This window comes from Agelaius tricolor, unplaced genomic scaffold (genome assembly GCF_023055355.1).
Source record: "Agelaius tricolor isolate 1412-34295 unplaced genomic scaffold, bAgeTri1.0.p SCAF_3, whole genome shotgun sequence".
In the NCBI taxonomy this organism is placed as follows: Eukaryota; Metazoa; Chordata; class Aves; order Passeriformes; family Icteridae; genus Agelaius; species Agelaius tricolor.
The window spans coordinates 63,390,915-63,401,136 of record NW_027269263.1 but is presented as its reverse complement, the minus strand read 5'-3'; the positions used below and the strand labels follow the sequence as shown (position 1 = coordinate 63,401,136).

General features: G+C 44.1%; 2 protein-coding genes across 2 annotated transcripts in view; one reads left to right on the top strand and one right to left on the bottom strand.

Annotated features, from left to right (window-relative positions):
- Nucleotides 1–644: 644 nt before the first annotated feature.
- The window catches only part of MCM10 (minichromosome maintenance 10 replication initiation factor), a 17,179-nt gene continuing 7,601 nt past the window's right edge, over nt 645–10,222 (top strand). The window contains exons 1-10 of the mRNA XM_071424089.1: nt 645–925; nt 1,715–2,035; nt 2,806–2,910; nt 3,493–3,627; nt 3,849–4,023; nt 4,688–4,853; nt 5,964–6,131; nt 7,409–7,525; nt 8,546–8,745; nt 9,674–9,774. Coding sequence (XP_071280190.1) covers nt 919–925; nt 1,715–2,035; nt 2,806–2,910; nt 3,493–3,627; nt 3,849–4,023; nt 4,688–4,853; nt 5,964–6,131; nt 7,409–7,525; nt 8,546–8,745; nt 9,674–9,774 — 1,495 coding nt within the window. The 5' untranslated portion in view covers nt 645–918. The remainder of the gene's footprint in view (nt 926–1,714; nt 2,036–2,805; nt 2,911–3,492; nt 3,628–3,848; nt 4,024–4,687; nt 4,854–5,963; nt 6,132–7,408; nt 7,526–8,545; nt 8,746–9,673; nt 9,775–10,222) is intronic.
- The window catches only part of PHYH (phytanoyl-CoA 2-hydroxylase), a 24,627-nt gene continuing 20,971 nt past the window's right edge, over nt 6,567–10,222 (bottom strand). The window contains exon 10 of the mRNA XM_071424087.1: nt 6,567–7,473. The gene's annotated coding sequence lies outside the window, so the exon portion shown is untranslated. The remainder of the gene's footprint in view (nt 7,474–10,222) is intronic.

Here is a 10,222-nt window from a genome sequence, read left to right as displayed (position 1 = left end):
CGCGCGGCGGTGAGCGGGGTGTGTGAGGGGAGCGGGAGAGCGGGGGGAGCGGAGCCATCCCGGGCACACGGAGCGACCCCGAGGCCCACGGAGCCTTCCCGGGGTACGGAGGGTCGGGGAGCCTCGGAGGAGGGAGCCCCGCAGGAGGTCGGGGTTCTCCTGGGTGAGGGAGGCGGCCGAGCGAGAGGGGAACTGTGAGGGGAAAAAGCGCGGGGTGCGCGGTGGTCACCGGCCTTCCCTGCTCGTGCGGGTTAAGCAGTGTTGCTGAAAATGAATATTTTGGAACCAGAGTAAACTATCAAAAGTGGGCGAAACAAAAGATTCTGTAGCAGGAAGATCTGTAAGCACAGTTGGAGTTAGGGTTTTTGACTCATTTGGCCTCAGTGGATATCCCATCTTTCTTGTCCAAGCTTCCCTGGCCCATTCGTGTCCGGCCGTGCTGATTTATTTTTTCACGGACCTATGGAGAAGCTGTGAGAAAAGCAGAATGTGCACTTTTGAGAATAACAACTGTTAGACTTTAATAACTATAGTTAAATGCTAGTTGTAATTATGGTATACTCAGTGTAATCAGGTGAGGTAGAATTGGTTATTACTATGAGAATGTAGTAGGCATTTCTTAAATTCTTTGTCTGTACTGGGCTTTTTTTATAAAAATAGTGTCCTTACACTGCAGCGGGTTAAACATGGGTCAGAGTTTTGATGTAGAAAATGTATGTGAGGGTTTTAAATTGAGTGGAGTTCTCATCTGTGGCTCTAAACAAAACCAGGCTGGAAGATTGTCAAACAAGGACCCTGAACACAATAATAATATATATTTCTATATAAGTTATATGTACTTTAACAGTATCACTTTTGTTCTTCCCGTAACAGAATATTTTTGCCTTGAGGAGCTCTTGAAGAAATCCTGCTGAAACTATGGACGGTAAGGGAGAAAATTCTGTTCTGTTCAGTGGGAAACTTTTCTTCTTATCAGCCTGTTAGCTAATAAGTTCAAGTATTCAGAAAACCTGGTGAGGCTTTTAGCAAAGGAATTTACACTCCCCTGAGTTTATTTGCTGAGTCCTTTGAGGTTGCCTCTTGCTTTCTTTATTGTCACTTTCCTGTGAGGCTGCTGTTTGCCTTCCCTGGTTTGGTGTTTTCCTCAGCAGCAAAGGCTAAATCAGTTTCTTGGCTTGCTCAGATTTTCATTTCTGCTTTGTCACATTCCTCTCTCTGTACTTATCTCTTCTCCATCTTTGTCCCTATTTCTTTGTTCTCCTCGTTTTTCCAGGAGCACACTGTATCCTATGAGATGCTTTGTTGCCTGCCTGGCACATCCCTCTTCCCCTTTCCTTTGGCAAAAGCCACATCAGTGTCTCTGTTGGCTACATGTTTACAGGTTCCAGGCTTTTCTGTGTAACAGCAGCTGCTGTTTGAGGAACTGCAGAGGAGGAAAAGCCAGTGCTGAGTAGCTGGCAAGTTTTCTGCTGATTGCCAGCCTGTGCCACGAGCTGAGAGCAACTGCAACTACATTTCCATCTGGCCTCACAGCCAGAAGCTGCTCTAGATGCCTTTAGTTAAACCTGAAATGTATATTTTTTAAAATGCTACTTGCTGCTCTGATTTAGTTTCAGTTGTCGTTAGCTTGTAATCAAGGTGTCTTGGATGTTTATTCCTTAGCAGCTTTTCTTTAACTCGACAGAAATAACTCTGAGTTTGATTTTTGCCTTAGCTGATGATGACTTGGATCTGCTGGCTTCTCTTCTGGAAGAAAATGAAGCAACTGAGGAGGGGAATTCTCCTGAGGAGGAAGATGCTCCAGAGGATGAAGATGGAGAACCAGATGAGTACGATGAGCTCTTTGATGCAGAAGATGATGCATCCTACACTGAGGAGGCTGATGCTGAGGACAGCACGATTGATGAGCAGAAGGAGAACTTGGCTGCGCTGTTTGGAGATGTAGAGGACCTGGTGGAAGAGGAGGAGGCAGAGAAAGCTGTCCCCACTTCAGCTCCCAGTCAAGCAAAGGAGAAAACCAATGAAGAACTGCAAGGTTTCTGCAACAGCATCTTTGATCTGTTTTGTTTGATATATTCTGTCTCTAGAGAGCTAGAGGGCAGGAGGCATGGCCTGCCTCTTCTTGATGATGGCTGGAGAGGAAATACTGAAAGGCCTTGTGAAAGTTTCTAAATTCAGTTTTCAGGATCCAGTGGCCAAACTCACCAAACCTGTTTTCCCAAAAGAAAGAGAGAGGATTTAAGTAAGCCAGGGAGACTAACAGAGCTGTGCTGAGTAGCATAGGGAAGGTTGCCTATGTACCTGTGCCTTGTCTGATGAAGAGCAATGTTTCCTCAGTCTTCAGGGCATCACATATCATCCTGGCATCTTTCACCAGCACACCAGTCCCTTCCCACCCAGGATTATTGACAGGAGGTTCTGCCCCAGCAGTGTGGAAGCAGAGCTGGCCACAGCTTTCCTGTGTCCAGGCTGTGTATTTGATTATAGAAGGAAGTACTTCTTAATGCTAAGGAGTGCAATCATCAGCCATTTAAATTGTCTCATGGTGATCAGAAAAGTTTTATTCAACATGGGAACACCACAATTAAGTAAAATATTTTTATTAGAGGACCCAGCTCCAGGCTGTATAGAAAAGTTTGCCTTCACTATGTAGAATCAAGGAAATCTGCATTGAGACTCAAGTCTTCATTTAAGTTTCCACGATGCAGTAAAACTGCCAGATTTCCAGGGATCTCATAAATCCCTGTGTGCAATGGCTTCCTGCTGTCTTCATTATTATCCTTTTTCTTCTCCTTTCTTTCCTAGCTGAGCTGAGAAAATTGCAAGAACAGATGAAGACGTTACAGGAGCAGTTGCAGAAAACTGCACTTGGGCAAGAATCCAGTTCAGGCCCTGAGAAGAAAACCCCTGGTAATGAAACTAATTAAATGGATTTATGATTTATTGGCTTACCCATGTGAGTTTATAGGCAGGACTTAAAATAATCCTGAAGCAGGCACTAAGTAGCAAGGAGGAGTGGTGATCTGGTGTGTTCCCACACAGGTTGTTTCTTACAGCTACAGATGAAATCAGTTTTGGTCTCTGGATCATGGGTTAATTCTACATTGGACAGGATTCATGATAAAGTGCTCCAGACTCTTCTGGAGGTGTCTCTTCTTACTGGCAGATGTTGGTACACCCAGTATATGCAGCTGTGCTTGTTGCTAGAGTGTGCTAGATGTAGTAATGAACCTTCATGGAAAGATTGCAAAACAGGGAATGTTTCTACTTTCCACAGCTCTGAGGTTGCAGTGACATCCAAAGTCTTAAGTTGTCATGGGGAAGAGTCTTTGTCACTTTTTCAGCTGTTGCATTTCAGCTGACAACTTGGCTGAAAGGTTTCCACGTAGGGCACAGACTTGGACTTGTTTTTCAGGAATTACACATTTTGGAGCAGTGCTTAGAGCCTAGTCCAGATTGCAAGGTCTCATAGTTTTCTGTTCCCTTGGCCAGGTAAATCTCCCTGTCCACCCTTAAAGGAAAGGAAAGTTCAGAAGCTGCAAGAGTCACCATGCTTCTCAGCCCAGCTGGGCAATCCTTTACCACCAGCCAAGCAAGGAAGGCAGAAATCAAAAGCATCCTCAGCAGGTACCATTCCCAGTCTGCCTTTTACTAAAGCCACTGAGCTGCTGTTGAAAGCTGATATTTCCCAGCAGTGGTGTGGACACATCCAGGACAGTGTTACACTACTCACTGCACCAGGAGTGATCTGGTCACAGTGGCAGAGAGCTTGTTAATTAATTATTAATTATTAAATTAATTATTGTATTCTTTGTAATGGGAGCTCTGCCTTTTTTCTTCTGCTAAAGAGAACAAGATTCCTCCTCCACGGCAAGTCCTCAGTCTGGCGTTCCAGCCTCTCAAGTCTGCCGCAGGGAACACCCCCAGTAAGGTGACCAGGGAGAAGACTCCTCATGTGCCTGCATGCTCCAGCACAGCCACACAGCCAGTGTCTGTGGAAACCTTCTCAGGACTGAGATTAAGGTCAGCAGCCCAGCTCTGAGCCCCGTCTGGGGCCATCCCCTCCAGTAAAGGCAAAGAAAACAAAATGTATGTAGGTGGTTTAACCATGTCAGATTAGTCACTTATCATGAAGGGATGTAACACGAAGCCATAGCACTGGCTGGTTGATCAGTAATCATGTAACAGTGACTTTTGGCTCAGTAGCATGTTTCTGTTTTCACCTCTGCTCTTTTCTAACAGAAAAGCTCTAATTTCATTAGCACTGCCTTCCCTGGGATATCCTCAGTGGCAGAGCAGGAAAGCAGTGGCCATGTGCAAAGCCCAGCTGAGCTCCAGTTGAGCCAGGTTTTGCTGCACCTGGGAGCCTCAGGAGCCACTCACCATCCCTGTACTCAGTGTGGCCACAAGAGGACTCTGAATCCTCACAGTGTCCTCACCAGAACGAGCTGTATTCCCAGCTCAGTCAGCCATTCTTGGTTAGTCTGAAATGAGCTGAGTTAATGTAGGCTTGGGGCTGAGTAGCTTTCTGATATGGGGGGTTTTATTTCACGTGACCTCAGGGTGAAGCAAGGCACAGAGGTGTTTTGCAGGAAGATGTAGTCTCCCCAGGGAAGTGCTGGTTCTTTTTGGTTGTCCATTTGTGCCAATGGATGTGTTGTCTTTTACCTGCTTTTACTGGATCTAGAAAACCCCGGGTGTCTTCAGCCGAAATGGACAGGAAAATGGCTAACAGGAAGCTCATCCGACTGTCTCAGCTGAAGAACAAACTTGCTACTGAAAATCTGGAGGAAATAGACTGGGTAACATTTGGAGTCATAGTGAAGAAGGTCACTCCTCAGAGTGCAAATAATGTAAGTAACATCACTGTATCCCTTGCTCAGTTCAAGTGAAATGCTGGTGGTCTTTGCTGAGAAACTTCCTTAGATCTTGAACTTAATCAGCCAACTTCATGAAGTGTGGGGGTCCCAGTTGTGGGTTTCTCTGGGTCTGGATTGAAGGTACTTGAGATGGCAGTTCATGTTGGGACTCAGCTGTTTATTATTTCTTATCAGTAAAACTCTCACTACTGTGAGTTCAGCAGCTTTTCATTAGAAGGCACAAAATGGCCAACAATCTCTTGTTCCACGGTCTTTTAAGATTAAACTATCCAATTAAGAACTGGCACCCAGATTATTTTCCCTTTTAACCCAATAACTGATCCCAAAGAGCTGCAATGGGGACTTTCCTGCCCAAACTGCCACCCAAAATGCCACCCAAACCCATGAAGAAGGAAGAAGCATGAAGAAGAAACCTAGGACAACACCCTGTGCTCTCCATCTTGCTTCTATCCACAACATACTAAAAATCCCAAAACCTAAATTTCTCATCAAGTGATACACCTACACTGCTCTCTATAATCTATTTCACACTTTTGTGGGTTCTAGTCTTGAAGTCTAGGAAACTTTCTCCATGGATGAGGGTCAAAGTCAGTGCTCCCCTGAGGGTCAGGGCACCCCAGAGCAGACAGAGGAATATTCCTGGTGCCCTGGGTTTCCACAATGTAGTTAATGGAAAACTTCTGTAGTAAAGATCTGGGCTTGTCTGGTTTCATCCAGTGTTGTTTGTGTCCTGTAGAAAGTCACTGATGAAACAGATCTGGATATGCCATGGTTTTGCATGTTCAGTGGGGTAGAAACCTCTTTATTCAACAAACAAGTGTGCTGCCCAGCTTTGATATCAGAAGGGTTGGTAGGGCAGTAGCAGAAGTATTTGCTGTTTTGGCCTTTAGGAACCCCAGAACTGGCATCGTGGATGGCTGGAGATACTGTACCTAAGCCCTACTGTGATTGCAAATTGTGCTTTTCTAAATCATGAAAACCTTGGGAGGGGGAACGTCAGAGTAGCTCTTGAAAAGAAACAGCCAGTGGGGAGGCAGTCAGTGTGTGCAGCAAAGCTGAGAGGAAAGGGGGTGTCTGTTCCAGGGCAGGACCTTCAGCATCTGGCGGCTGAACGACCTGCGGAACCTCAACGAGTGCGTCTCGCTCTTCCTCTTCGGTGAAGTCCACAAGGAGCACTGGAAGACTGACCAAGGCACAGTCATTGGCCTGCTCAATGCCAACCCCATGAAACCTAAAGAAGGCTCAGATGAGGTGAGAGGGTTTTTCATTCAGCTGTAGATAAAAACCTATCACTGAACCTTTTCATATTTGGCTGAGATTTCACTTTATAGCACATCTTCATGTTTAAATTGCAGCAGTCTGCCCAACAGTTTGAATTGCATTCAGGCAGTTGCATGGTGTGTATCTGCTCCTGGCCTCCTGGGAGACTGATCTTTAAAAACTCATATTAAACACTTAAACCCAGAGTTTATACCAGTTTTAAATCTGCTCTCAGTTGCAGTTGGCTCTTCCACAAATATAGAGTGTGTATTTTCATTTCAGTTTATTCAACTATTTCAGTGTAACACCTATTTCAGCCTAGAGGTCTCTCAAAGCTGAAAAAGGTGGAGAAATACATTTCTCTCTTCTAATTGAAGCATGAGATATGACTTCAAAATGTTTCTGGTTCAAAAATCACAACAGAGAGGCAGCAATATTTGATTTATTAAACAAACCATGTATTATGTAAATATATGTCAGCTGATACATAGTAGTTCACTTGTTTAATTGATTATTTATAAATGCAGAACATTTAAGATGGCTTCATTTTGCTAATAAATTAATATATTTTTAATTGCACTGGAATGGAACCCATTTCCAGTTACTTCTGTCAAGGGGGATTTCAGACTAGTAGCTGATCATGTAGTGTTCTGTGTGTTAAATTCTCCAAATAGAAAAATTAAGGCTCTCATTAATTGTCTTTTAAGCTATATAATTGCTTAAATTAGCATGAATAAGCAGTAGATAGTCCCGTTGGTGAGCAGAAAGGCACACCAGATTTAATAGGAGGGCTGCATTTAACTGTCAAGAATGGCTCCTCCTAGCTGAAATGTTCACATTTATTACTACATTAAAACTGACTTCTGAAATTGTTCCTTGGCTACAGACACAGTCCCTGGTGTATTTGGGGGTGTGAAGCAGACAATTCTTGCACAGGACTCAGTTTTGATTGGACCAAGACATTTGGAGAAGGACAGAGAGCCCTGGTACAGCATTCCTCCCATCCCTTGCTGGATGTGGAGGTTAATGATGGTATCAGAGCCAAGGAGCTGTACAGGACCATTTACTGCAAATTAGAATTGCTTTAGCTGTTGTTTGGTTTCCTGAGGCTCTGAGCATAGAACTGAAATGTCTTTCACTTGGCTTTCTTAAGCTAGGCCTGCATTTTAAGACTACATTGTTAGTACCAGAGGTACTGAACCAGATCAGAGACAAACCAGTGACATCTAGAAAGAGGTCTGACCAGGAGTGTTCTGTTTTCTGTCTAGGTGTGTTTGTCCATTGACCATCCCCAGAAGATCCTCCTCATGGGAGAAGCTCTGGATTTGGGCACCTGCAAAGCCAGGAAGAAGAATGGTGATCCTTGTGCACAGATTGTGAACCTGGTCTGTATCTCAGTAATCAGGGCATTCCTAAGCTGTTGGTGAAAATCTGGCTGCTGATTTTGTACTGATACTCTGACTTTTTTACTTGTACTTCTGGATCTTGATTTGCAACTAACTAAAGTGGGTGGAGAAAGTGAGAAATGAAACTCAGAGGAGCTGTTTCTGTGCTGTCACTGTGCAGGGGATTTCCCTAAATGCCAGGTTGGTGCTGCAGTGAAAGGAGATGGTATTGACCCATGAGGCCACAGCCTTTCACTCTCCTTTGCTCCATTGCAAGCTTCCATGCACTGCACTAGAAAACTCATTCAGAGAAAAACAACATGAGATTTTTTTTGGGGAATGGCTGTTTTTTGGAATGGTTTTAACTCAGTAAGCTCCCTTGTCCAGCATACCTGCAAGCTGTTAGAGTACTTACACCTGAATGTGGGGCATTGGAAATGAGAGAAAAAAAGTTTTGGGATCCTTTTAGGACATTACTGACTTGTACTAGTTTAAAGGATTTGTGGATTATGTTACTTCATGGCTATGGTGATGCTGTGATAGCTGAAAGGAACCTTGTCTGAGTCAGAAGGGTTGAAGATAGTAGGGTATCAGAAGGAGGAGAAAAAATGAAGGAATTAAGAACTGGGAAGAAGAAAAACACAGGAGGTACTTGTAGCCAATCAAGTCTGTGATTGCAGACCCACTCTGGGAGGAGGCTAATGTGCAGACAGTACATAAAACTGAGTGAGCAATACAGAATCTGGGCAAGATGTCCTGGGTGGGAAATGAGCTGACTTCAAGGAATACCTTAAAATTCCTTGATGCACAGGGTTGCTTCTAGTGATTAGTACAGGCAATTTTAGCTTTGTTTTTTGTTGCTCAAGTGTGGGCATATTTTTGCTTCGTTGATCAAATGCTGGAGTACCACAGTAGAGATGTTACTTCATTTTAGCCATACAAGGATGCATGTGGGGGAGAGGAATGGAGGGAATTGTAATTGCTGGTGTTCTGTAACAGGCCTCTCCTGTTTCCTTTCAGAATGACTGTGAATACTGTCAGTACCACATCCAGTCCCAGTACAAGAAGCTCAGCTCGAAGCGAGCAGATCTGCAGTCCACCTTCTCTGGGGGCCGCATTCCCAGAAAAGCTGCTCGGAAAAATCCCACTTTGAAGGAGAGGCTGTGTCAGGATGGCTTTTACTATGGAGGAGTCTCTTCAGCAGCATATGCAGCCTCAGTGTAAGATAAACCATTTATTTCCCTTGCTTTTGAACAGAATTTCCCAGAATTACATATACAAGGGACCCTGAAGCTATGTCTAAGGGAATCTATTCATTTAGAGAATGCCTTTGCCTTAACTACATTCACCAAGCAGGAATAAAGCCCCACACTTGGCATAATCCTACTGGCCACATGGGGTAACAGAGCTGCTGTTTGACAGGAAAATTTAAAGTTGGTACTAAGATGTGGTAAGGATTGTTTTTACCTCTACATTAATACTATGGTGTGAAGCCAGGCAGCTTTGTGTTTCAGTAGATTAATGGACTTTGAGATCATGAGATCCCAAGCATTTGAGTCTCTGAGATTGGAAGTGTATTTTCTTAGGGCTTATTGCATTCAATCCCAGAGTCAGTGTTTTCTGTATTTCCTCATGTCTTCCCTGGCTGAAATAATACATTGTCACTCTGGGTTAATGAGGAAACAGGGCTGACCAAGATCAGTATGCATCTCATAGGGGCCAGGTCCTTTATCCAAATCCCATGAAGACAGCTGTGGAAAGATGAGTCGCAGCTGGATCCAGCCCTGTGCTTGGACACAGCTTTTATTCCCTTACCACTGCCCTCTGATACCTGGTCTGACTCCACAGTAATGAAGGAATTCCAACCTCCTTTCCATCCCTGGAACGACCTGTGAGCAAAGCAAAGCTTGGATCTATGTTTAGTTTTCCTGTAATGCAAAGGAAATACATATCTCAACAAAGGGAGAAATAGGAGATCCTAAACATTATGCTGGAATTTGGATTTAGAGTCACATCCTTCCAAAAACCAGACAGCTGGCCCTTTAGGTGGCTGGAGTTTTGCTGTAGCACTGGGCTAGTATTCAGGCTTCTGTCCTTGCTCTAAGCATGGGAAAACTCTGATATTCTGTATTTGTTTCCTTTTTCTAGTGCTGCAGCTGCTGTGCCAAAAAGGAAGATTCAAACCACTCTCTCCAACCTGGTCGTGAAAGGATCTGATGCAATTGTCCAGGAAACCAGGCAGAAAATTGGTACCCAATTGCTCAAGTAGTCTCTTCACTCTTTAGATGTTTCCAGCTTGATGTGTAGATGTGTCCCAGGGCCCTCTAGTCACTAACTGAACCTGGCAGTCACTTTGCTGCAGAAGGGGTCATTTGCTTCCTCAGTTGGTCAAAACTCCTCTTCCCTCTTGAGATCACAGTTTCAAGGCAAATGTAATAAGCAACTGTGTGGCTTCATGCATCTTTTTTTCATCAGTGCCCCCAAATTAAGTCTCCTGTTCTGTCTTTGGACAGTGACAGAAGATCTTTGCCAGATTAATGGGAATTGGAAGTTTTAAGAACTTTGAACCAGAGGATTTATTTTATTTGATTAAAATAAATTACTTCTGCCACCTTGAAAGCTTCTAAGGAATACGAAGTATAAATCAGTCAGGTCTGCAATGCAGGCCACCTCCTGAGAACCCACCTTGTTTCTAGT